At 46.0% G+C, this 27,214-nt stretch overlaps 2 protein-coding genes across 2 annotated transcripts in view; one reads left to right on the top strand and one right to left on the bottom strand.

Moving 5' to 3' along the window:
• The window catches only part of ppfia3 (PTPRF interacting protein alpha 3), a 32,823-nt gene extending 25,480 nt beyond the window's left edge, over positions 1-7,343 (top strand). Inside the window, exons 27-32 of the mRNA XM_062984994.1 lie at positions 17-114; positions 1,853-2,028; positions 2,878-2,946; positions 3,082-3,244; positions 5,532-5,590; positions 5,905-7,343. Of these exons, the coding sequence (XP_062841064.1) occupies positions 17-114; positions 1,853-2,028; positions 2,878-2,946; positions 3,082-3,244; positions 5,532-5,578 (553 nt within the window). The 3' untranslated portion in view covers positions 5,579-5,590; positions 5,905-7,343. The remainder of the gene's footprint in view (positions 1-16; positions 115-1,852; positions 2,029-2,877; positions 2,947-3,081; positions 3,245-5,531; positions 5,591-5,904) is intronic.
• A 667-nt stretch (positions 7,344-8,010) lies between these two features.
• LOC134300253 (neurotrophin-3) lies at positions 8,011-26,031 on the bottom strand. The gene is made up of 2 exons (XM_062984967.1): positions 25,882-26,031; positions 8,011-9,774 (listed from the first exon to the last, which is right to left on the bottom strand). Exon 2 carries the CDS (start codon positions 9,753-9,755, stop codon positions 8,628-8,630), a length of 1,128 nt encoding a protein of 375 aa, XP_062841037.1. The 5' UTR covers positions 9,756-9,774; positions 25,882-26,031; the 3' UTR covers positions 8,011-8,627.
• Positions 26,032-27,214: the final 1,183 nt, after the last annotated feature.

Here is a 27,214-nt window from a genome sequence, read left to right as displayed (position 1 = left end):
CCTCTTTGTCCCCCAGGGTGAGCCTGCACTACGGCATCATGTGTCTGAAGAGGCTGAACTATGACCGGAAGGAGCTGGAGAGGAGGAGAGATGAGAGTCAGCACCAGAACAAAGGTCTGAATTACCAGTTTATTTATTTATTCCTTTTATTTCTGCATTTTCTCCCAGTTTAGTCATAGCCAGTTCCTCTTCCTCCTCTGCTGGAGACCCCGATGGTGTACGAGGAGGGTATATTCTCCTGACACGCCCTCCCTCCGTGACAAGTGAGCGCTCCTCCGACCCCTTCTTATTCACTCCTACTTCGGTGGATTGGTGCGTGAGGTCGGTCTCGCGCATGGAGAGTCACGTGCCTCGGACTACTATCAGGGTCCTCACACAGCCTCGAAGACCCCGCCACTTTTTAGTCCCATCTTTTTCCACCCAGCAGACTAGCGGCCGATTTCGTCTGCTGCAATTTTGCCAATTGTGTCCACTAGAGGGCGCACAGCTGGCAGGAGCAGAGATAAGATTCCAACTTGGAGAGTCCAGAATCCCACCACGCCACCTGGGCGCCCCACCAGTTTATTGTTATTGGGTTTCTGATGCAGTACCATTAAAGAACCAGTTTAGCTGAATTCTGAGTTATCCTCCCACCCCGAATGGACCTGCCGAGAATCAGCCGAGACATTTACATTTACGGCATTTAGCAGATGCTTTTATCCAAAGTGACAATCACTGGCCACATATTCATGAAATTAATGATATAAATAAAATCAACTTTGTGGCAACAGTTTAGGGAAGGCCAAAGATGCAACACGAGCCTATAAAGTGCAAACCAGTGATGTATGATCTTTTGGTGAGATATGATTACATGTATATATTCATATACTCATCTACGTACGCATATATACACCCATATGTGCATGTATGAACACATTTCACCATGCACCTACATGCGCTCTTACTTGCGCTCATATGTATATAAACATGCACTCATATTTCATCCTAATCAGAAGAGTAACGAGCAGTAAATGACGTAACCTGATCCAGGAACTCCACCTTCCGTCTGATTGATTGGGGAAATGTTCGCCCGCTTCCGTCCCACGTTTTTTGTGGGTTTTTGTAATTGTCGGTTCCACCGAGTCACTGAATCACTCAGGAAACTCAACAGAGGAACCACTTGAGATTCAAAACGGGGGGCGTGAGAGAGGAAGGGAGGCTCCTCACACCGCGCTCGGTCAACATCCCAAAAACTGCACTCACTGTGATACACTGTATGGACTAAAGTATCGGGACGCCCCGTAAAATTTATTTCAATTTATAACAGGTGCAGTAAATCAATTATATGAGTGAAATTATATGCCTCCGACTTTGCAGTGCCAGTTTAGGGAAGGCCCTTTCCTATTCCCAGTTGAATAAAGAAAAGCTTGGTTTATAGGAACTCCAGCATCCTGCACAGAGCCCTGAGCTCAGCCCCACAAACACCAAAATCAGCGCCCAGCCATACAAATGCTGTCATCTTTTGACTGAACGGGCACAAATCCCCACAGACGTACTCCAAAGTCTTGTGAGAAGCCTTCTCAGAAGAGCGGCTGTGAGTTCAAAAATCTGGGCTGCTGTGAGCAAAAGTTTTGGGACACCCTGTCTACATTTACGTTTAGGAGTTGAGAGTTAACACTGGCAACTTGGCAGTGGTGGGTCTTAAGCCGGCAACCTTCTGATTACTGGTCCAGTATTTTAACCACTGAGCTACCACTAATTCCTGAATTAGTCATTAGTCAGACTCACAATCAGGTGTCCAGATATTTTTCGGTGACACGGTAGCGTAAAGCTGGCAGATGTTGTTGACCGCCGATCCTCTCCTGTCGTGCAGATGTGATGGTGTGGTCGAACGAGCGCGTGATGTGCTGGGTTCAGTCCATCGGCCTGAAGGAGTTCGCCGATAACCTGGCCGAGAGCGGCGTGCACGGAGCCCTGCTGGCCCTCGACGACACCTTCGACTACACCGACCTGGCGCTGCTGCTGCAGATCCCCAACCAGAACACGCAGGTACGTGTGTGTGTGTGTCCAGTGGGTGTAAAATCTCCTAAGTCCAATTTTAAATCTTAATGTGGGTCAGTTGTGGTCAGCGAGAAACGAACGAGTGACCTGCACTCCATCACAGTTAATGTTACAGTTCATTCCAAAGCTGTTAGTGTTAAGGCCTGGCTAGCAGTCAGGGTTCCAGTTCGTCCAAGAGTGGTTGAAAGGGTTTAGAAACAGCAAGAAACGACACAGTTCTGGTCAGTCCGGGGCTTTACGTGACGCCTCTGTGGCGAGGCTGACCCTCTCTGTTACACGAATACACAATAGCAGGAACCTTCCGGACCTCTGATGGCCCTTGACGTTGCACATTGATCCACATTCATACCTGAAATTTCTGTATTCGTTTACACACCTGTAACATTTCTTAGCAATTTATATCTACATGAATTACAGTAGTAATGAATGTATGAGGTGGCATGATGGTGCCTCGCGGTAAACAGGGCGTGGGTTTGATTCTCCAGCTGGGCGTACAGGCGTGTCTGTGTGGGTTTCCTCCGGGAGCTCCGGTTTCCTCCCACAGTCCAAAGACGTGCAGTGAGGTGAATTGGAGATACAAAATTCTCCCTAGGTATGAGAGAGTGTGTGTGTTTTGTGAGGGACTGGCAACCTGTCCTGGATGTTTCCTGCATTTTGCACAGCAGATGAACTCCCACCGCGACCCTGACCAAGATAAAACGATGGCAAAACAGACAGTGAATGCATGGATGAATGTGTTATTGTTAGTCATGATGTTCCTCTGTACAGTCGTGAGTTTTGAAACCCTGGAAGCTCTCCGTAACCAGACCCATGTGTGCGTCTCTCCTATTTCCTCAGGCACGCCAGCTCCTGGAGAAGGAGTACAACACCCTGATCGCCATGGGAACCGAGAGGAGGCCTGACGAAGTGAGTGACAGTATTGTGATGCTACGGTAGCTAAAGCCTAGACGTGTTGAACACTGGTGTTTAATTCATTAAAGCTGTAGCTCATTATGCAAACAGCACTTGGTTCCACGTACTAACTGTGTTCCGTGTGAGCAGGACGGCACAAAGACCTTCACTCGCTCTCCATCCTGGAGGAAGATGTTCCGCGAGAAGGACCTGAGAGGGGTCACCTCGGATTCGTCAGAAACGCTGCCCGCCAACTTCCGCGCCTCGGCCATTTCCACTCCCTCGGTCACCCTGCGCAAGGTGCAGAGTGAAGGTACGACACCCGCACAGCGCCACACCCAAAACTCAGAGCTAAGGGTACGACACCCGCACAGCGCCACACCCAAAACTCAGAGCTAAGGGTACGACACCCGCACAGCGCCACACCCAAAACTCAGAGCTAAGGGTACGACACCCGCACAGCGCCACACCCAAAACTCAGAGCTAAGGGTACGACACCCACACAGCGCCACACCCAAAACTCAGAGCTAAGGGTACGACACCCACACAGCGCCACACCCAAAACTCAGAGCTAAGGGTACGACACCCACACAGCGCCACACCCAAAACTCAGAGCTAAGGGTACGACACCCGCACAGCGCCACACCCAAAACTCAGAGCTAAGGGTACGACACCCACACAGCGCCACACCCAAAACTCAGAGCTAAGGGTACGACACCCACACAGCGCCACACCCAAAACTCAGAGCTAAGGGTACGACACCCACACAGCGCCACACCCAAAACTCAGAGCTAAGGGTACGACACCCACACAGCGCCACACCCAAAACTCAGCTCAGGGTACGACACCCACACAGCGCCACACCCAAAACTCAGAGCTAAGGGTACGACACCCACACAGCGCCACACCCAAAACTCAGAGCTAAGGGTACGACACCCACACAGCGCCACACCCAAAACTCAGAGCTAAGGGTACGACACCCGCACAGCGCCACACCCAAAACTCAGCTCAGGGTACGACACCCGCACAGCGCCACACCCAAAACTCAGAGCTAAGGGTACGACACCCGCACAGCGCCACACCCAAAACTCAGAGCTAAGGGTACGACACCCACACAGCGCCACACCCAAAACTCAGAGCTAAGGGTACGACACCCGCACAGCGCCACACCCAAAACTCAGAGCTAAGGGTACGACACCCACACAGCGCCACACCCAAAACTCAGAGCTAAGGGTACGACACCCGCACAGCGCCACACCCAAAACTCAGCTCAGGGTACGACACCCACACAGCGCCACACCCAAAACTCAGAGCTAAGGGTACGACACCCGCACAGCGCCACACCCAAAACTCAGCTCAGGGTACGACACCCACACAGCGCCACACCCAAAACTCAGAGCTAAGGGTACGACACCCGCACAGCGCCACACCCAAAACTCAGCTCAGGGTACGACACCCACACAGCGCCACACCCAAAACTCAGAGCTAAGGGTACGACACCCACACAGCGCCACACCCAAAACTCAGAGCTAAGGGTTCGACACCCGCACAGCGCCACACCCAAAACTCAGCTCAGGGTACGACACCCACACAGCGCCACACCCAAAACTCAGAGCTAAGGGTACGACACCCGCACAGCGCCACACCCAAAACTCAGAGCTAAGGGTACGACACCCGCACAGCGCCACACCCAAAACTCAGAGCTAAGGGTACGACACCCGCACAGCGCCACACCCAAAACTCAGAGCTAAGGGTACGACACCCGCACAGCGCCACACCCAAAACTCAGAGCTAAGGGTACGACACCCGCACAGCGCCACACCCAAAACTCAGAGCTAAGGGTACGACACCCGCACAGCGCCACACCCAAAACTCAGAGCTAAGGGTACGACACCCGCACAGCGCCACACCCAAAACTCAGAGCTAAGGGTTCGACACCCGCACAGCGCCACACCCAAAACTCAGAGCTAAGGGTACGACACCCGCACAGCGCCACACCCAAAACTCAGAGCTAAGGGTACGACACCCGCACAGCGCCACACCCAAAACTCAGAGCTAAGGGTACGACACCCACACAGCGCCACACCCAAACTCAGAGCTAAGGGTATGACACCCGCACAGCGCCACACCCAAAACTCAGAGCTAAGGGTACGACACCCGCACAGCGCCACACCCAAAACTCAGCTAAGGGTTCGACACCCGCACAGCGCCACACCCAAACTCAGCTAAGGGTACGACACCCGCACCACCCTGAAACACAAAACTCAGCCCAAGGTACAACACCACACCCGCACCACACCCAAAACTCAGCTAAGGGTACGACACCCGCACAGCGCCACACCCAAAACTCAGCTAAGGGTTCGACACCCGCACAGCGCCACACCCAAACTCAGCTAAGGGTACGACACCCGCACCACCCTGAAACACAAAACTCAGCCCAGGGTACAACACCACACCCGCACCACACCCAAAACTCAGCTCAGGGTTCGACACCCGCACAGCGCCACACCCAAAACATTTTTTTTGCAGCATGTGCTTGAAGTCTGTGAAAATGCGACTTCTATGTTTACCTCAGTGTGTGTGTGTGTGTGTGCACGCAGTGTCTCCGAGAGGCGAGTCGGCATCAGTGAGAACGTATTCCTGCTGAAAGCCTCGATAGGTGAGCCGTTAACAGACATCTTAACTACAACACACACACACACACCACACACACACTCTTATGTGTTTACGAGCGTAACAGGAATGCTTTGATTGTTCGCTCGACTTTTGTTTACGAGTCTTTAATAGCGTAATGACTTCTGCTACAGTTTCCACATGTCTGTGGGGCGTCTCAACCTCCCCCCGCACCCCACCCCCGCCCCCCGTCCTGTTATTGTAAAGCGTAAGCGTAAGAATTCTGCCCGCTGCCGATGCGCCGGCGTACGGATCCTGGTCACGCGAGTGCTCACGTTGGCGTTTTGTGTCTCTCCACAGGGGGCGTCACGAGCACACGGAGAGGAGAAGAAAAAAACACAACAAGCAATGCGTATATGTATGTACATTTCCAACCCTAAAACCAACCGGTCGGATCATCCTGCAATAACAGATAACGGAGCCGGGTGAGAAGAACGAAGGAAAATAAAAATAAATAAATAAATAAAAATAGAACTGGAGGACTGCAGACGTGACGAATGTATGACGTAGAGAGACGTAACGACCGGCGCCGGAGGACTTTATAGAAAATCTTTCACTCTATTAGCTCGATCTAGCTCTCGTCCCTTCCTGTCTGTGCCATGCCGTTTCCGTCTCTCGTCCCTTTTATCCAAACTGCCACCGTTTCTCATCGGATCCGCCCGACCCTGCGCTCTTTCACTCGGACCGACCCGGCGCCCTGACGCCCGTCCGCCCGGATGGAACCACGCGGGAGAAAAAAGACGGAGAGATTCGCCGAGGCGGCCTCGTTAAGTCAGGAGTCACCGCGAGAGGTGGCATCGCTCCTCCGCTCCTGCTCAGAAAGGGGCCCTAAAGCATTATGGGATCTCCCATAACACCAGGCTTTCATCTCGGCTGGCGTTTAAAAGTAAAAGAAGAAAAAAAAACAGCACGGGCGGCAACATTCGCGGCGTCCTGTCGGCGAAACGGAGAACGAAGGCGAGACAAGACGAGACGAGAGGTGTGAAATCTGAGGCGTCCTCCAAGCCCCAACAGCAAGCCATACCGGAGGACGGAGAACGAAAATAGAAGAGGAAACGAACAAACAGGAAGCGAACCGTTAAGCTTTTATGTTGTTTTTTGCGATGCATGTCAAGCGTTCACGGCGGCGGAGACTCGACGAAGAGCTCGACCCGCGGGTCCGTGAGACGACGCCAATCCCAAACCCAAAATAATAACTCCACGTACGGTACCGACGTGCGGCGCCGCGAGCCCCGGGAACAATTTGTATAATGGTGTGTATTTTCATTTTTATTTTTGATTTTGTATAATAATGATATTTATTTTCTTTAAGTACGTATGGAACCGTATGTACACGTTCATTTATTACCTGATCCTGACTGTAAGTTTGATTTTATCTAGTTCAAAAGCGTAAAGATCTAAAAGAAAAGAAAAAAAACTATAAAAACTTCGGTCGTATGAAATTATGCTACTCGTATAACGTGTACATTTCGAGGACGGGCGAGGACGAACCCCCCCTCCCGGAAAATAAGAGCGGTCCCGGCGGTACCTCGGGTCAGGGGCTGAGGGACTCTCCGAGCATGTTTTGGGTTTCGTGTGTCGTACGTGTGTGTGTGTGTGTGTGTGCGTGTGTGTGCGTGCGTGTGAGTGTATGTTCCGTTGTTATTCGCTGCAACCTAAGACCGAGGACATGTATGTATGTTTGCAAAAAAAAAACAGAAGGTATTTGTACATGTGCAAATATATTCATTATGAATTCACACCGTGTCTTTGGGTGCTTGTGGGGTGTACATTTCGGATCGGGGGTGGTGGGGGGGGGGGGCGACTGGTTGCGCTGTGTAGTCTGTACTGAATGTAGTCCGTATGTTGCTCTGCGTGACGTATCGGCGCATCAACGATTCATCCTCACTGAGCAGGAGCTGGTATGTGGGAATTTGTGCCCGTGTGGTCACAGGAGCATCTGTGTGTTTAGGTCTCCTGAGTTCCTCCACTCAAAACTCATTAAACGTCCATAACAGTCTCGCTTTGTGCACAAAATACAGCTTGGCCATCCTGGAAAAGACTTAATCTATCTGTAAGCAGCAGTGGGTGTGGCTGAAATACATCGACTCAGTAATTTCACGTAGTGGCCATATACTTTTGGCTAGGTAGAGTGTTGGGGTGGGTCCGGTTTCCCGGACTCACTGGACGCAGTGCAGCAATGAGCTGCTCCAATCAGGACCCTCCGATCCCCCAGGCATATTGGAAATAGCTACAGGAAGAACACACGTCCTGATTATTGACCAATATGGGCCAGCAGCATTGACCTGTGGGTGAATATGTACAGAGTTCCCCCCTATATGCCGGCCGGACTGACCAAAAGTCAGCGGGACTGGACGTACGATATGAGAAGATTAATTACGCTGATTAATTAGGTGTGTAGCTTCCACTTCATCTTTTATTAATGCCTTTACGTATATATTTAATTACATGATGGTTTCGTGTTGAAATAACGTTTACGTTCAAGTCGCACCGCTCTATAAATCTCGGTAAACAAGGATTTAAAAAAGTATCATAAAAAAATCTCAGAGTCGCTTCGAACTCCCCGCGATAAGGCACGCGGGCTCCGAACTCGGCGCCCCCCGGAGGCCGCGGAATAGCCGCCATAAATATATACATAGTTACATACTTACACGGTGTGAAACCTTTACAGGGAAATATATTAATATCACAGGTCCTCATGCTTACATACTAATAACAGTTAGAATAACTTACAGCCTGTATAGAATAACATACATAAACAACATGAGCCGTCACGGGGTTCTGCTCCGCACCCCAAAGGCACGGCGAAGAGGAATCCGGGATCTGAGGTCACAGCGAGGAGCGGCGGGCGAGGATGAGGTGGGTTCACACGGTCTCTCATCTGTCGATCTCTAATCTAGTCCTTTTCTTCCTCTGCTTGTTTAAATATCCACAGCGGGTGAGTGAGGGGAGAAAATCTGCAGTCATGTCCGAGTCCCAAATCCGCATTCGAAGTTTCGATAAAACAGAGTCTCTTCCGTCTCTTATCTGCCCCCCCGCCCCGCGGTTATGAGGCGATTCTTGTGCGCCTTGGAGTACAGGACGCACACGCAGGCCGAGTCGATGCGGATCCACCTCCAGCCCGTGCCCTTGACGTTGTCCGTCGTGAACGCCCTGACGAAAGTCTGTTTGGTCTGGCACTCGCTCACCCAGTGCCGCTTGTCCACGCCCAGGCAGCCGCCCCCGGCCATGCCGTGCTCCCCGGCGTGGACGCCGCTGTGGTCCGGCCCGCGGCACCGCGTCTCGTAGAAGTACTGAGTCAACATGCCCTTCTTGGAGGGGAACTTCTCCAGCACGGTGACGTTCTGCATGAACATGTCGACGGCCGAGCGCCGGTCCTTCACCCAGGCGCTCACCGACTCGCAGACCGAGCGCTCCAGGCCCGTGTGGCCGAGCTGCCGCCTCCTTCGGCGCGGGGGCGTCGGCTGGTTCCCCGACGGGTCCGATATTCCCAGCAGGAGGTTCCGGTACGATTCTCTGTCTCTGGCCTGCTTGGATTTGGCCACGCCCGACGCCTTGTCCTCCTCCACGTCCTCCTCTCCGTCCTCGGGGACGAACCCCGACTCCAGCATGAGCTGCAGAGGAGGGTGTTTGGGGGGCGTGGAGGAGGTGGAGAACAGCACCCGAGGGTGAGAGTCCAGCAGCAGCTGCTCGTCACTGAACCGCAGGTCCAGGTCCGCGGGCGCCGCGTCCTCTCGGTAGGTGGCTTTGCTCGGAGGCTGGAGATGCCTCGGCCACTGCTTTAGCGTGGATCTCTCGGGTGAGGCGCCGGTGGATCTGTGGTCCGCAGGTACGTGGTTCAGGTTTGCTTGAAGTTTCAGGCTCTCCGTGCTGCCGGACTTGCTCCTCTCGCTCTGCCCGCCGTCGGATAAAAATCTCTTGTACGTTAACGACGATGCACCGCCGTCCCTCGGACCGCTCTCTCCGCGAGCGCCGGTCAGGTTGCGTTCCGTGCGAGAAGCGTTGGAGACGGGACCGAGCGGTGAAATGTTGACGTGGACGGTATTGACGTCGCTGCCAGGCTCCATCGCGACAAGCCTGGGCACACTTGGACACCGAAGGAAGAACAGGGCCGAGGCAATCACCATGGCAACCAGGGGAAGCCAGTGCATCACTCCCAAGACGTATCAACTGGAAAAGAGATGGAGAAAGAGTGAGGGACTGGGAGGACTGGGATTTATTTAGATAACAAGACTCATATAGTTCATATAGGACACGGACGTTCTTATCTCGTGCAAGCTGAAGGTTCGAATGTGGAGGACTTACGGTATTTTAAACCCAATAGACTTTTAGACGTGACTGATGAATAGTACGAGTGTTTTATCATCATCAGGGTTCAGCGGGTCTAAATCATATTGCAGAAAGACTGGATGTGCACGGACCATCACTGATAGCTGGGCTGGCCGATAGCACAGCTGAGATTCAAACCCAGATCTCAGAGGTGGTGGGGTAGCATAACAGACTATTCTCTACATACTGTTTTAACCTGCTTCCACCCTGTTCTTCAATGGTCAGGACCCCCACAGGACCACCACAGAGCAGGTATTATTTAGGTGGTGGATCATTCAGTGGATCATCAGTTTTTAAATACCGTGTCCACTCAGTGTCCACTCTATTAGACGCTCCTACCTAGTCGGTCCACCTTGTAGATGTAAAGTCAGAGACGATCGCTCGTCTATTGCTGCTGTTTGAGTCGGTCATCTTCTAGACCTTCATCAGTGGTCACAGGACGCTGCCCACGGGGCGCTGTTGGCTGGATATTTTTGGTCGGTGGACTATTCTCAGTCCAGCAGCGACAGTGAGGTGTTTAAAACCTCCAGCAGCACTGCTGTGTCTGATCCACTCATACCAGCACAACACACACTAACACACCACCACCATGTCAGTGTCACTGCAGTACTGAGAATCATCCACCACCTAAATAATACCTGCTCTGTGGTGGTCCTGACCATTGAAGAACAGTTTGAAAGGGGGTAACAAAGCATGCAGAGAAACAGATGGACTACAGTCAGTAATTGTAGAACTACAAAGTGCTTCTATATGGTAAGTGGAGCTGATCAAATGGACAGTGAGTGTAGTAAAGTAAGTGAACACCTGACCATGAGCCTGTTAGACATCCCTTCATCCCTTCCAGACGCTCTTCTTTCAGAGTGTGTCTATGGGGATTTCTGCCCAATCGTTTATGAGGTCAGATAAGAAAGCCTGGCTCACAGTCAACTTTCCAATTCATCCCAAAACTGTTCATTAACCCTTTAATGGTCTCATCAAGAAAAGTTTTTCTTTGGATTTCTTAGTTTCTTGGGACTAAACCAACAACAAACAATTTATATTTATTTACTAGAGCAAACAGTTGAGACGATCACAAAATGATGGATGATGGTTCAGCTTCTAGCTTCAAGTTGACATGAAGGTTCAACACGTCAACCAAGCAGTAGATACGACCCAAACAAGATGATTTAGATACAGCTCATTTCTAAGTATTTAGACCCATAAGCAAATGAAAGGGTTAAGTTTGAGATCAGGACTCTGTGCAGCAGGATTTACTCCAACGTTCTTTACAGACCTCACAATGTGCACAAGAGCAGTCATGCTAGAGCTGGAACGGGTCTTTCCTAAACTGTTGCCACAAATGTTATACAGTGGATGGTTTTTTACACCGCAGGCTACGTATTAACGCTGCAGTCAAACGAAAGCTTAATAAAAGCACCGCTGTACAGTGTGCAGGTTATCTGCATTTTTTGGAAGCACACCAACTTCTATTAAACTGCTCTTGGCGGCTGGTAAACGCGGCGTGCCCACGTTGCGCCCGCTAAAGAGCTTTAGAATCGTTAAGCCTCCGTTATTAAGTAAAGGTTAAATTAATTAAGTGCAAAAGAAAAACGTTATTAGGGCTTTATGGCTGTAAACGTTCTACTGCAGACGGGACGTTAACGGGAAAGCTTCTGGACGTGGCTGCGAGTGCTGCGAGTGTTTCGGATGTGGGTTTACTGCGGACAATTACTGAAGAGACGTTCAGCCTGCTGCTGGGTTCGGTTTCCCTCCGAATTAAAAAGTCGGGACTCAATCATGTAAATCATGACCTCCAATCATTCGGGCTACAAAGTGAAATAAACTTAAACTGCACCGATAAATCTTCTGCTCTTCTGTCTTTATTTTTCACTCTGTCTGAGATCCAGAACCTAATAAACGGTACACATGCCCTCCAAAAGTATGTGGACACCCCTTCAATTATATATATTGAGCTCAAATGTTTTAGCATTTATTCTTTGTCTATTATACCACTGGGGTCCGATTCATTCAACAAGATGCAGGAAACACCCACACGAACACAGGGAGAACATGCAAACTCCACACAGAGCCGCCTTGCTCCCTACTCCCTACCTGATCAGCTCCCTCAGTAGAGAGGATTCTAATAACACATGGAGCTCAGAATCAGATTATTTAGACGCTCTACTTATACAGAGATACACCGATTACATCACCGCAGGTTTAGCTTACTAAGCTAACACAGTTAGCCTGAGGACGTTCAACCCGCCAGCACGCCGGCTAACGTCTCCCTCCGTGTACCGAAAACGCATCAACCAATTTACAAATAAACCCACACTCGTATAATTACACCTTCATACAGATTACACATCGACCAGAATTTATTTACATGTGAAAGGAACTCCGTTGGTTGCTCTGCACTGATTCGTCCGGCATGTTTGTAGTCGTTTGTGAGAAAAGTGGTGCCGCGCTGAATGCTGGGATTGATCTTCAGCGCTGAGGAGGCGTCGGACGCTCCCTCGGCATTCAGTCAGATCATCACTCAGAATCATTAAGGCGCCTCAGTAGGAGCATTTTAGGGGATCTAAGAATTTAGACACGCCCTCTTCTCAGGAGTGTAGGACGATGTAAAATGCGTCTGTGCGTCTCCGATCTGTCTGCGTATCGTTCCACCCTTAGTTAACAGGAATAGGAAAATGATGACAGGAAAAAAGTCCAGAAAGCGAGTGTCGCCGGAGCCGGTGCAAGAGAACAGAACAGTAAACACACGTCTGAATAGAAACAGGAACCCATCGTGCACGTCCGAGGACAAAAATAATACCAACCCAGCCAGCCGCACCTCGGGCACATTCTCTCCCAGTCATACACACAGATAAACACGCAGACAAACGGATAAAGGTAGAAAATGACAGTCTATAAGTACAGTAAAAAACCTGTCACGACATGAAAGAACATTTAATGATTTTAGCCTCTAATTTCCTGTTTATTAACTCGAGCTGTTTTGTCGGCGTTTTTTTTGTCCTCTCCCACATAAATACAGCTTAACACCTCCAAATTACACCCCTCTAACTGGCCAACCTGAGCTAAACATGGGTATCGTTTGGCAGGCGTTATTGAAGTCGGAGCAGGGTTGGGCGGCGTGCATTGTTTTAAAATAAAAGTATTAGTTCTTCTTTGTCGGGTATTGCTGTGACCTACGATGAAGGGACACGCCCGTCATGGACGATTTAACACGCTTCCTTAGCAAGAACTTCTTTTCAAAGAACATGAAAATAACCCGTCTGACACACAAGCCGCTTCCACCGCCTGCGGTCGTTGGCGCGGGAATAGACGTCTGTCTGGTGACACGAGCATCGTGACTCTTTGTGACCTTTCTTACTCTTTATATGACACGGATCCAAACCCCGGTGCGTACAATCGACCTGTAACAGGAGGCAGAGCCGCTGTAAGTGATGCCGACAGGGCGGAGTCACCATCAAGTTCAGCTCAGTGAAAATGAGGACGAAAGCGATGTGATGATGATGTTATGATAAAGTCCTGCTCGGGATCTTCTCAAGAGGAGGATAAACTATTTGATTGACAGGTTTAAATACAGTCGTATGCTAAACTTTGGACGCCCCTGGTCAAGTTCACTGGTACGAGTGCATCATCAGTTAAATTTATTATAGTATAGCACGTTTTACAACAGACATTGTCCCAAAGCAACTATAAAAAAACTAAACAAAAAAAACAAGCCTACCATCAAAAACTTCCTTAAAATTACAAGGAAGAAACCTTGAGAGGAACCAGACTCAGGAGGGATCTCCATCATCTTTGGGTGGCCAAGAATTGATAAAATAATTTCTACCCAAAGTTGTAACCAGTGAAAACCATAAAGAAATAAAGTTAATAAAATAAAATGGTACGCTATCCATGACTTTATGGGTATAAAGTAATATGGACCAATGTAATTGACAATATTCATACACAAGTCATACCATCCAATTATGTTTATTAAATACAGTGTTTATTACGAGCAGCTATTGACTGGGAATGGAAAACGGACAGACTGGTTTCCACTGGTAGCTTCTGTGTTGGGGGCTTGGATGTCAATGTTCATGGTACTTCTAGAAGTAGATGTTGGTTGGACATGAAAACAGGCATGAACAACACTTACTCACATATTTGCCCACTCGCGCCAAGGGACAATTAACGGCAGCCAATCACATTTCTGATTGTTTTTGGGAGGTGGCAGCAAACCAAACGCAGACATGAACTGAACTTCACTGGACATACATTACCCACAATGCCATTCAGCTACACTCTAGCCCTTTAACTAGTACAATCAGCCACTCATGGGTCACGCCCACTAATTAAACTCTGCTGTGCTGTGGGATGGAGCTGAGTGGAGTGGATTTCTCACCAGTAAGAAACCACACATGGCTGAAACTGGTGAGTGAAAAGAGCTTGTTGTTTCCTTTATTTTATTCACATTTGAGACTTTTAGATTTTCTCTCATTAGAAGGTATTGTATCTGCACCAGGAACTATGTGGACAAGAGTGATGATCATCCAGCTTCAAACAACCAAACCCAACAAAATAGGTTACATTTTATATTAATAACTAAATATTGAGTATTCAGGTACTTATGTGGACACTGGGGCTGATTTAAAGCCTGATGGAGGATGTTGTGTGATGTACTGGTACTTTACTTTTCTGGCAAATATAAACATATGGTTCATGAGTAGATCCAATCATTCACAAGTCCAACACCAAGAGGGTAAATTAAGGTGCCTGTAATGTTAGGTTTACCGGAGTGTGATATATTTACATTTTACTAAACGGATGAAGATCACTTTAGTTGATATATTATCTAGAACCAGACTCTCATTCACTCTGTCCATGTCTTGTTTAAGGATGTACCAGCATTGTTTGCATAGAAGCAGGCCCATATCATGATGCTCGCACATCCACACCATTCACTCCACACCGTTTTGGGGATCATACGAGCAACGCTTCTTTCTTCAAACAAGCAGAATTTCTGTTCTGAATTTAAAGTTAAGAAAAGTCACACGATGACAAGAAACAACTAGGACCAAAGACAATTTGTAAAATCTTCAACATAAACATATTGTTAGCTCATAGATTCAGAAATCGATTAAAATAACAAGTAGTGCGGTTGTTCTAAACTTGAGAACATGGTCCACTAGGGGGCCTCAGCGAGCCCAAAGGGGGTCTCCTTTTGCCTTGTCTTGAGAAGAGTAAAAGTAATCGCACGCGACCGGACGGGAAAATCAAGCGGCTATTAGCATACAGCAGATCTATTTCACACTACCTATAGTCTATAGCAGGGGTGTCAAACTCACGGCCCGCGGGCCAGATCCGGCCCGCCACGTCATTTAATGTGGCCCGCGAGAGCTTAAACGACTGTACGATTGTTGTGATGGTTCGAGTCGTTACAGAGATGTACTTTATTAAAGCAATAAGCCACGAGAGGCCGTGCATTACTGTGATTTTAGCACGGGGACGACGTTTTTGGTACGACGCGAAGCAGAGTGCCTAAAACTTCTTTCCCCGTGCTAAAATCATAACTTATATTATAAAATATAATAAATACAACAATGTTTAATTCATAAATGTTTTTATTGTGTATAAACTTACAATAAAGCATTCTTCCGCGACGCAAAAAAGTTTGATTAACAGTGTTGCTAGGCAACATGAGGGCGAAAATAACATTAACTTTTGTATTCAGTGGCGTATTAATATGGAATGATGTGAGGTGGTCCTAGGTGTGAGTTTATCGGGGATTTTACAACGGCTTCGAACGCGGCTCAGCCAATCAGATTTTAGGACCGGAACTATCCGTTTTATAAAATTTAATAGGACACCTGCGCCTTTAAGCCTTTAACTGTTGACATCGTAGTCATGGCAACTAACTTTAACCTTCGCTGAGAAGCCATGTGACTTTTACGGCAAAAGAACGCGGGTAGTAACGTAAACAATAATAATAAATATAAATAATTATCTTGTAATATAATACCAAAGCATCGTCTGTAAGTCGTGGCGTTTATATTCTCAGTTGTTTGTAAATGTTTAGTGAGTATATCACAGCGTTTTAGTTACAAATTTACCGTAATTAAATACAATTGTTACCGTTACTATAGCAATTAGTATCTTTACACAAAATGCTAACTCGTTACCTCTATTTTACGTTTGGTTAAATCTCATATTGTACCAGATGTAACACTTGACTACAGCTGTGTGCTTGTACTGTATTAAGTTCTTTATTGTTTTTATTGTTTGTATTTTTTACTTCATTCTGGTGCACACAGTGTATCACACAGCTGGGAAGCAAATAAACCGACTGTATTCTGAAGAGAGCTGTCTGTCTGTCTGTCTGTCTGTCTAGCTGAGCAAGGGGGATAAACTATTAGTGAGGGCAGAACAATTGTCTTAAAATACACTGTAAAATCCTACATTAACTGCATCTCTCAAAACGCAGGCTGATTTTGTGACCTGCAAAGTGACACATCCCACCAGTAGATGATGTTAAGAAATATTTACACATGATCCCAAAAAGAAGATAAGTAAGAAAATTAAGCATGAGGAGGAAATTTAATGAAAGTGAAAACAAGTTTGTGCTTCAGGAAGAGAAAGCGGTGCGTCTCTTGTGTTATGAGGCCGTGTCTGTGGTAAAGGAGGACAATATAAATGCAGAATTCGGCCTCCAAGAAAAACAACAGACTGCAATCACAGCAGGATACGTTACAATCGGCCCTTTGAGGGCCACAATAATGCTGATTTGGCCCTCAGTGAAAATGAGTTTGACACCCCTGGTCTATAGTCGACCTATATGTTGGGTCTTTGAGAAGAGACAAATATTCCACTTGTCCTCTTCAAAAGTGCGACGGTCAACGGTTGGGCACTACGAATGATTCTGAATCAATTACTGATGCAGATCTGGATGAAACAGACTCGTGTGAGGAAGCTCCCACCGCCGGTCACACAATCTCTGCAGTAAACACGCTACATCGAGCTAAATCAGAGAACACCAAGATATACAACTTCATTATGGATTCACCGAATTTCCCATGAGCAAAGACCTCGACCACAGCGCGTCGTCTGTGCACAAGTGCGTTCCGATGAATGTGTGAAGCAAAACGAACTTATTAAGTGTCTCTAAACAAAACAAACTGCTGGTTTTTGAAGGACCACGACACAAACTGGGCTGAAAGAAACATCTATTGTAGCCCAAAGAGAAAAAAATAGCAGAATGTTAATAAATGTTTGTTTGAAAACAATACCTGTCTATCATAAGGTCTGAGCGCTTTTCTTAACTCAGGAAGGTCTAAGAGATCAAATAAAAGGTGGAGATCCGCTGAAGCAGGGGATGAATATGGTCGTGTTTACGTTTGGAGATGTTCAGCTCAGCGCTGATCAAACAGTGAAGGATGATCAGGCTCAGATGATCCCGGTTAGGTTGTAAACAGTTGTGGTAGAGGAGCGGAGATTAAAGTTGGACGTGTGTTTAATCTCGTGTGGAGCAGAGCGGTGATGAGTGCTAGACCTCCGGTTGGCTGTGTGTTTGTAATATCTGTGTTTGGCTTGGGCTGTGTGTGTGTGTGTGTGTGTGTGTGTGTGTGTGTGTGTGTGTGTGTGTGTGTGTGTGTGTGTGTGTGTGTGTGTGATAATAATAATAATCTGGGGCAGATGGAGCTCCTTTATTTATTATATATACATCCACACGTGTCCAGTACAAGGAAATGTTTCTTTAGCATATCCCAGCTTGTTTGCTCAGAGCACAGGGTCACATCCCAGAGGATTAGGGGCCATGCTCAAGGGCCCAACAGTGGCTGCACAACAGAGCTGTGATTCAAAGCTCTACTTACTAAGCCATCACTTACCCCTCTGTGTGTGTGTGTGTGTGTGTAACGTTACCCCTGGTGCCCAGAGGTTTAAGGGCCTTGCTCAAGGGCCCAACAGTGGCTGCACAGCAAAGATGTGATTCAAAGCTCTACTTACTAGGCTATCACTTTCTGTGTGTGTGTGTAATACTTTCTGTGTGTGTGTGTGTGTGTGTAATACTTTGTGTGTGTGTAACGGCATCCCTGGAGCCCTTAGGATTAAGGGCCTTGCTTAAGGGCCCCACAACAGCTGCACAGCAGATTCTAAGCTCTACCCACTAGGCTATCCCTTACCCCTGTGTGTGTGTGTGTGTCTAGTGGTACCCCTGGACCCCAGAGGATTAAGGGCCTTGCTCAAGGGCCCAACAGTGGCTGCACAACACAGCCAGGATTCAAAGCTCTACACACTATGCTATCACTTTCCTCTCTGTGTGTGTGTGTGTGTGTGTGTGACGGCACCCCTGGAGCCCAGAGGGTTAAGGGCCTTGCTCAAGGGCCCAACAGTAATGCATAACAAAGCCGGGATTTAAAGCTCTACCCACTAGTCTATCACTTACCCCTCTGTGTGTGTGTGTGTGTTTTCGTGGTGGGGGAAGAAAAGGAGATTCGGAGTGTCGATTTCACCCCGGTGTTGAGAGGATACACACGGAGCTTGTTTACATGTGCATGTATGCGGATGATCGGAGGGGAAGATTAATGACTGTGTGTGAGCGAGTGTGTACGTGTGTGCACATTTGAAGAATGACGTGTGTGTGTGTGTGTGTGTGTGTGTGTGTGTGTGTGTGTGTTTAAAGCACATAGTTTGCTGTGCTTGACTGGCAGACCCATCCGAGTGCATTATCTCAGCAGATGAAGCGTTCTGCCGATGAAGTGCTACTGTTTGTCACCGATCTCCTCCCAATTTGTCTCTCGCAGGTGCGCTAGCCTGTATTTAACGGTGCACGGCGTGTAAAAATGCACATAAATCAGGCCTGTCAGCCGCCGTCATTTTAAATTACACACCGTACAATTACTGTCAGGCGTCACACTCACCTGGAATTCCTAAAATTCTTTGGAGTGAAAAAAACCCCAAAAAACCTCAGGTCAAAGGAACACACAGGATAACACGCGGATAAAAACGTGCAAAACTACGCTGGATAATATTCAAACCCGGGTGGCGCAGCGGTAAAGTATTCTACACACTACTGCTGAGAGTTGGGGATCCAGGGATCGAATCTTTGCTGTGCTATCAGCCGGTTGGGTGTCCACATAGACATGCTGGCTAATTTCCGAGAGGTTAGGCTGGCCAAAACAGCCTGACCGTCCTTGTCAGTGCGCTCTCAGTGCTGGTCCCAAGCACCGACACAAAATAAAAAGGATATTCGGCGTGAACTGTGCCAAGTCCGCAAAAAAATCCAGTTCAGATCTCGTATTGATGGTTTTCTGAATGCCTATCGCAGCACGTGTGGACTGTCGAAAATGCCATAGTCCGCATACTACTCATACTAAACCCCGCCCGAAAGCTGCCTGTTACGTGCAGTACACACAAACGATACGAATCATTCCAGTACGATGACATTCTGCTGATGCTACACAGTCATGTGCCTTTCAGAATACCTTACGCTATACGGCCAAAAGTGTGTGGACACCTGACCAGCTTGTTAATATAGGGTTAATATAGGGTCACTAAGTATTTGGTTTCGTTTTTATTAACCGGTTTATTCTTGTCAGGGTCTCGGTGGTTCCGGTTCGACTGGGAAACGCTGGGCGCAAGGCAGCGCGCCAATCCACACAGACGTGATTGATAAAGTCTGAGAGAGGGTTGACTAGAGCCTTGCGAAGGATGGAACAGGGCGCCAATCAATCGCAGGACTTCGGCCAATCGTCTCTCAGACTTCTTCGTCGCCACAGCAGATCATTTTGGTCCACTTACCTGATTTGAAACACTTTTACCAGCTCACTAATACTTCACTGGTTAAGGTACTGGACTGGTGGTACATCTGGGACAGTGGTAGCCTAGTGGGTAGAGCTTTGGGCTATCAACCGGAAGATCTATCAGCTCCAGGGGCGCCGTAAGATGGCTGACCCTGCGCTCTGACCCCGGCTTCCAAACAAGCTGGGATATGCGAAGAAAGAATTTCATTGTACTGTACACCTGTATACGTATAAATGACAAATAAAGTCTATCTTAAACGCTACCACTGCTATCGTTGGACCCCTAAGCAAGGCAGGGGCCCTCAGTTGCCTGCACTATGTTCAGCCACAGCTGTAAGTCGCTAAGGATAGAAGCAATGCAATGTAAACATACAGCGATGCTGCTGACAGATGACTGAGTGAATTATGATGAGAAGGTTTCCTGGAACTTCACGCTCCCACAGTTCGTTTGAACTGAAGTCTGCAAGCGAAACGTTCCCTCGTTTTAAATCCTAAACCTCCCGCACAATTTTCTGTAACAGTGTATAAAATACACGAATCTAACCTTGTGGCAAAAGACACGGACTGATAGGTTTGATCTGAAGTGGCCTGCAAAGGTCCCTGACCTCAACCCCATGGAACTCCCTTGGAATGAACTGAAGCGTCAATCAGTGCCTGAAGCTTTGGAATCGAATGTCCAAGCGCCTGCACTGAAGTTTGGCCATGTTATACTTTTTTAAGACTTATCTAACAAGGTCATGTAGAAAAGAAAGCATTAATTAGGCAGAGATGCACCCATAATCCCCCGTTGAACATCGGCATGGATTAGTGGCGTCCCACTCATCAACACACCCCGTGGAAACAAGCCAACTTGGAGATTTTTAAAGGGAAGCGGAAATTAAAACCTTTGTAAGAAAATGGCTGGCAGAAGTGAATCAGGTCGTGACTGGTGGGGTTACAAAGGCCCACACATGTTTCTGATCTTCTGGATCCTCAGATTGTACACGGTGCCACCATGTAATGAGAATATTGCACTATTAGATGGGAGTTTGGAAGTGGCTTGTTTGGAAGTCCTGATCTTTAATTGCAGTGATGTTTAGGTGGCGCCTCTCTCTCTTTCTTTCTTTCTCTTTTTTCCATCTACGTGCAGAGAAAATCCAGACGCTCTGAGTCCGAGTTCTGCTCTGGATAGCATTAGAATCGCAGTGTGTGAGGAGGCTGAGGATGCTTCCCATTATCGAGCTTCTCTATCATACTTTTCACCTCAGTTTACTAGTTTTTAAAGACCTGGTATGTGATGTTAGGTCTGGAAACGGCTAATAAAAAGATGGATGGGATGTTTTGTGCAGTTACAGGCGGTTGGTTATCTGTGCTACCGGGTGCCTGATGCATTTTTTTTGGAGTGCTTTCCCAGCACCCTGCCAACTCTCCACACTGGAGATGCATTTCTGTAATGCCAGGCAGCTTGCTCATCTTCTTTTGCTCTATTTCTGTTTTTTTTCCCACCACATGAACGGCAAAATGTTAATGAACTCAAGTTTCTGCACTTTACTTAAGTTTTTTAGATTCTACTCATTAGATTTCAAAGGAGCTTGTGTTTTACACTGATCAGCCATAACATTAAAACCACCTCCTTGTTTCTACACTCACTGTCCATTTTATCAGCTCCACTTACCATATAGAAGCACTTTGTAGTTCTACAATTACTGACTGTAGTCCATATGTTTCTCTGCATGCTTTGTTAGCCCCCTTTCACCCTGTTCTTCAATGGTCAGGACCCCCACAGAGCAGGTATTATTTAGGTGGTGGATCATTCTCAGCACTGCAGTGACACTGACATGGTGGTGGTGTGTTAGTGTGTGTTGTGCTGGTATGAGTGGATCAGACACAGCAGCGCTGCTGGAGTTTTTAAACACCGTGTCCACTCACTGTCCACTCTGTTAGACACTCCTACCTAGTCGGTCCACCTTGTAGATGTAAAGTCAGAGACGATCGCTCGTCTATTGCTGCTGTTTGAGTCGCTCATCTTCTAGACCTTCATCAGTGGTCACAGGACGCTGCCCACGGGGCGCTGTTGGCTGGATGTTTTTGGTTGGTGGACGATTCTCAGTCCAGCAGTGACAGTGAGGTGTTTAAAAACTCCAGCAGCGCTGCTGTGTCTGATCCCACTCATACCAGCACAACACGCACTGACACACCACCACCATGTCAGTGTCACTGCAGTGCTGAGAATCATCCAGCACCTAAATAATACCTGCTCTGTGGTGGTCCTGTGGGGGTCCTGACCATTGAAGAACAGGGTGAAAGGGGGGAAACAAAGCATGTAGAGAAACATATGGACTACAGTCAGTAATTGTAGAACTATGTGCTAAGTGCTTCTATATGATAAAATGGACAGTGAGTGTAGAAACAAGGAGGTGGTTTTAATGTTATGGCTGATCAGTGTATAATCCATACGTATTACCTCTCAATAACCAATTAATGCGTAAACATCTCCCAACCCAACCACTCTGCCTCCAGAACCATGTCTATATTTGCCATTTGACTACAGAGCTGGTAAATGATGGAGTATCAAAGTATTAATGACGGCGTCTCCTTGGTTTGCTTAAAGATGTTGCTTTATACTCCGAGTCTCCACCCTTCTCTTCCTAAAATCAGAAGGTTGGGTCTGGTTCACAGTCCTGCATGTCCTGACAATCTATACTGCCCGGGAGTCGAGGCTATAACTCACAGTCGCTTCTTCTTTCTGAAACGTAGAGCTGCAGGATCCTGCTGGTTTAGGTTCAGCGTGAGTGACTGGAAGGTCGTAAGGTTAAATCTCAGGACTGCCAGAGAGCCACTGCAGGACGCTTTACCAAGACCCTTAACCTTTAGCTGGGTATGTGGACATGAGTGTCTGACAGATTATGAAATATGAGTCTTAAAGATGAGTTTTAAATTGTCCTTTAAAGCTGCGTGCATAACACACACATGTACCAATACCAAAACCAATACCTGATCCTCAAGTATTTATAGACAACTCCAGTGATAGGTTCTTATAAACCCTGATTATTAAACCATATCATTTCCATTTTATTGTCGATTAATTCAAGGCTCTACGTCACAAAACAAAGAGAATGATTATAAACACTGGGTGCAAAGCGTATACGGTCTGTAAAGGGTCCCAATCCAACGTAGGGAATCACACACTGGCAAATCAAAGTGCCAATCTAACCCCTGCCATGTCTTGTTGCATGTCCATGTTGACAGAACATAGAGAGAACATGTCAAACTCATTATAGGCAGTGAAATGGAAGGTTTAGACCCTGGGTCCTATGATTCCCTAATAATAATAATAGAGAAATTGCTCGTCAACTCCTGGATTTAACACACAGTGGTCATATCTAAAGGAGGGAAGGCTGGATGGGGAATAAGCTCTGTGTTGCTGCAACAGTGACTCCTACTGTCTGGTCGAGGCGCGACGCTAAGACTCTCCGTCAGAACCTGGTTTAAAAGAAGCTGTGCTGCCAGGCTACGACCCTCTTTGGCTACTAAAAGTGTTGTAAAACCAACTGCACATGGAAATTAAGTAAAGTCGGACATGTCATGATCAATCACCAACTTGCATCATCTTATTCAGACCCCTGACCTCCTGCCTCCTGCCTGCTGTCCCTATATATTTCTAACTGTCTTTCTTCAGCTGACCTTTGGTCCACAAGCAGCTGGAAAATGAGTGCCAAACCAAAAGGCCTCGCTCACTCTGCAGATCCATCCAGACGAGCGATTAGAAGAATCAACAAAACACAACAGACATACTTAGATGATGAAGTGTTAGGAGAGAAGAAAGCCTGAAGCCAACTTCCCATTCACCCGGGGCCAAAAGATGATCAGTCCGGGGGTAAACATGCAATCGCAGAGTTTCTGAAGAAAGTAAATAACGAGAGAGATACAGACGAACGACTTCTGCATGTGTGTGTTCTGACAGTGTAGGTAGGAATGGTAGGAAACACAGTCAAGGGTTTTTGGTAATACAGGACAAGTATTTAAAATAAAAAATAATTTGGGCCAATGTGACCCCTTTAAATCCCCTCACCCCCTCTGTGACCCCCTCTAAATAAAAAATCTGATCCTGTCAATAACAAAGCAATAGTGTGTTTTAAACGTGCTGTTCACAATGCATTTAAATGGTTTGGTAAATATATTACTTAATTCATGTATTTTAAAGCTGCAGTATAGAACTTTTACACTAGTGCCCCTTCTGGTTGAGGAATGTTATTGCAAGCAAATCTGAGAAGGGACAGTTTGTACTGTCAGTTGTGTAACGCACCTAAAGTCCATCACGATTTAACTGATGGTTCTAGCTAAAGTTGTTGTAAAGTAGTGTTTGTAAAACTTAAACAATAAGATTCGCTAACTAATAGTTTGGAGTTTTTTTTTAGCAACTTGGAACAGCACAAAAACACCAATGTTTACATTTTTTTGTTAGTTTAGTTTACTACTACTGCTACTACTACTATTAATAATAATAATCCCTATAGAATGCTTCATAAAAGTGTTAGATAAAATGCTTATTAAAATTTAAACTCTACAATTATTACTTAAATGTCGAGGAATATAAATACAAATCGTACGCAGCATATATAATGACAACAGCTATGAATGCAAACAAGATGTTACACAAGTTTGTTTCCATGTAGATGTAAAATAGCTGTAGATCCTGCATTACGTGTGGCACTATTCTACAGTTTATAGGTAATAAAATACAAACATCTATTATTGACTAAGATTGGCTATTATAAAGTTACACGGTATGTTATTTGGCTTAATATTTGTAGGACTGCAGGTTAAGCTGAAGAAAACAAATAAACTTTACACTGTAATTAGTTAAATTAAGTAGGTACAACCTAAAACAAACGTGAAGTGTACTTATGTCCTTATGGTATGTCATTTGATTTAATACCAAAGTTCTGGGTATCATTCAATTCCTATAGAAATCCAATACACCGATCCTTCCAGCCATGTTGACTGGTTGGCACACAAACATAACGCTGTGCTTTAAGACGGTTTGTTTACTATGTTTGTGTACGATTTATGTTCATTAGTGTCACTAGATCGTATAGGAAAAATATCAATTCCTATACAATTCGGAATTTTAGGTAATAATACATGGAATGGTAAACAGATCATTTTTAATGACAATGAACTTAACCCAGGTATAGCTGAGCGATATGACTATATTTATTCCTATACCTTACAAACCCGCTTTATACAATTCTTATTTAAGACAGCTTATAAAGTACTGGAGTTCCAATGAACACGTTTTGTCGTTTAAAGATGCCCTAGCACTACCATAAAACAATTTTAAAGGAATGTGACATTCTCTGTTACTAATTTCTGTTTATATATACTATATGATGATACAGAATGATCTAAAAATACATAGCTCATGTTATAGACTTTGGGCTATACCTGCCACCACTCTTCTTGCAACTAGTTTCCTGGGTTTTTTTTTCTTAGTCAACAGTGAAGTTTACAGTGTAAGAATAGTTAGTAGGTGATGGGTTGGTTACACCATAAATCTGGCCAGTTTAAACTCTTGACTAGTTGTTGTGTTGTGTAAATTTAACAATGCTTCTGTCTGTAATATGATGATCTAAGATGCACTATGTTCTTAAATCTAAATGATCATGTACAGAGTTGGATTGAAACCAACAAATCTAGTAAAGTCTGAACATGTTTATTAATCCAGCCAGACATAAAGTTAATTACGGGTCCTTTAAACTCTGCAGGTGCTAATTCAGCACATCTGCTTTAATTTACAGCTGGATTCGGCTGTGTAGAAGAAATCCAGCCTCTGATGTTTATACTCAGCTGACCATATGTGAGAACACGTACAGCACCAACACCAGAACAGGAACCAGAACGGGTTCTGCGACTTCTTATATAATTAGCTTGCAAAGTTTAACATGTCAGACGTGTACATTTGTACCTGATGTCTGTGGAAATCGTTAGATGAAAATATACAATACTTGTCAAATAAAGGTGATTTTTTTCTAGATGTGAGTTTGATATAGACGTGTTACATCAATGTGTGCTCATGAACAGAAGGAAAGTTCAACTTTTCTAAGCATTTAGTCAAAACAACGCCGTAATACCGACGTGTTTAGTGAGACATCAACACCACCAATCAACTGGACATTTTATCTCACGTTCTTACCGTTTAGGTGAGTTTCGGACCGCACGTCCTTTCAAATGAACCCGCATTGATCCCCAGGAGCGAGTTTCCCCTCGAAGAATTCGTCAAAGTGGGGTCCACGCAAGAACTTGAATATTTTAGTGTAAATGATCCCACCACATGATCATCTCCGAGTCATTCTGGAAAGCTCCACAGGCGTCGGTTAACTCCACGCGCACGCGACTCGTTTGAATTTTTAAATTCCTTTGATCGGACAGCGCGAGGACCATCTCGCGCCGCTCGCCCTCAACGGTTTTAACGGCTCGCCCAACGAAGTGAAGCCGCGCTCCCCAACTCCGACCACTTCATACACGATAATCGGTGTAAAATCGGCTGAAAAATCGCCTCAAAACGAAAAAATGACTGAAAATCGTAGATTTGTGACCAAAACATGCATGTGAGAGATTCTCTCAGGAAGTGCCAAGCCTCTCAGGAGTGTCCGCACAGAAAGGTAAGAGGTTTTGAAGCGTCGATACAGGACAAGACCCAAAAGGGGGCTGGTTTCCAGAGGAGGGGGGATAAAAATGAAGAAAGACATCGTGGAAAATAGGAGGAACAACATCTGCTGGCTTCTAGTGTTGTCTTCAAACTTCCAACAGCGCATTTTCTACTGCTAGCTTATCAAGGATTTCCTGAAGCATAGAGCAGTTCAGCCTATAAATCAGACAGTTCATAACTTGCCTTAGCATGAGTCTGATTTCACCTAGAAGAGTCAGTAAAATTCAAATATACATATTTCTCATTTATATGAAATGTAATTTTTATCTACATACATACATACATTGTGCAAACTGGTTTAAGTTTCACTTGTTTACTTCTTAGTTTATCCTTTCTAAATAGTTAAATAAAATGCATTTTATTAAGGGTTTATTTAACTAGAAGTAATCTAAAGAAATCAGAAAAGTTGGCTTTAAGAAGAAGAAGAAGAACAACAATCTTCATTTGTCATTATACAACAAAATTTAGTTTGACACTCTCCAAAAGATAAAAAGAAGAACAAGTATTCACATAAACATGTGGATATTTACACAGGATGAACCATTACCATTATTATTGCCTCTAGGTTTGTATTCCTTAATAGTAAGTCACTCTTAATTACTATTTAATTAAATAGTAACTGTGATATTTATAGTCCGTTACTGAAATATTTTTGTTATTTACAAACACTGTCTAAATTCTTTCGTTTACCCAAGTTAGATATTTAATAAAGTTTACAGTATAGGAATAGTTTCTAGTTGACAAATAGGATGTGCTATAAATTTGGCGAGCATTTACTCTTGGCTAGTTATGCCTGACATGAAGTGACATTGCTTTT

Source organism: Trichomycterus rosablanca, chromosome 22 (genome assembly GCF_030014385.1).
Source record: "Trichomycterus rosablanca isolate fTriRos1 chromosome 22, fTriRos1.hap1, whole genome shotgun sequence".
In the NCBI taxonomy this organism is placed as follows: domain Eukaryota; kingdom Metazoa; phylum Chordata; class Actinopteri; order Siluriformes; family Trichomycteridae; genus Trichomycterus; species Trichomycterus rosablanca.
This window is presented reverse-complemented; position numbering and strand designations above follow the sequence as displayed.

Excerpts from the sequence above, each read along its gene's own strand:
- LOC134300253 (XM_062984967.1), bottom strand. The coding sequence starts at position 9,755 with ATGCACTGGCTTCCCCTGGTTGCCATGGTGATTGCCTCGGCCCTGTTC.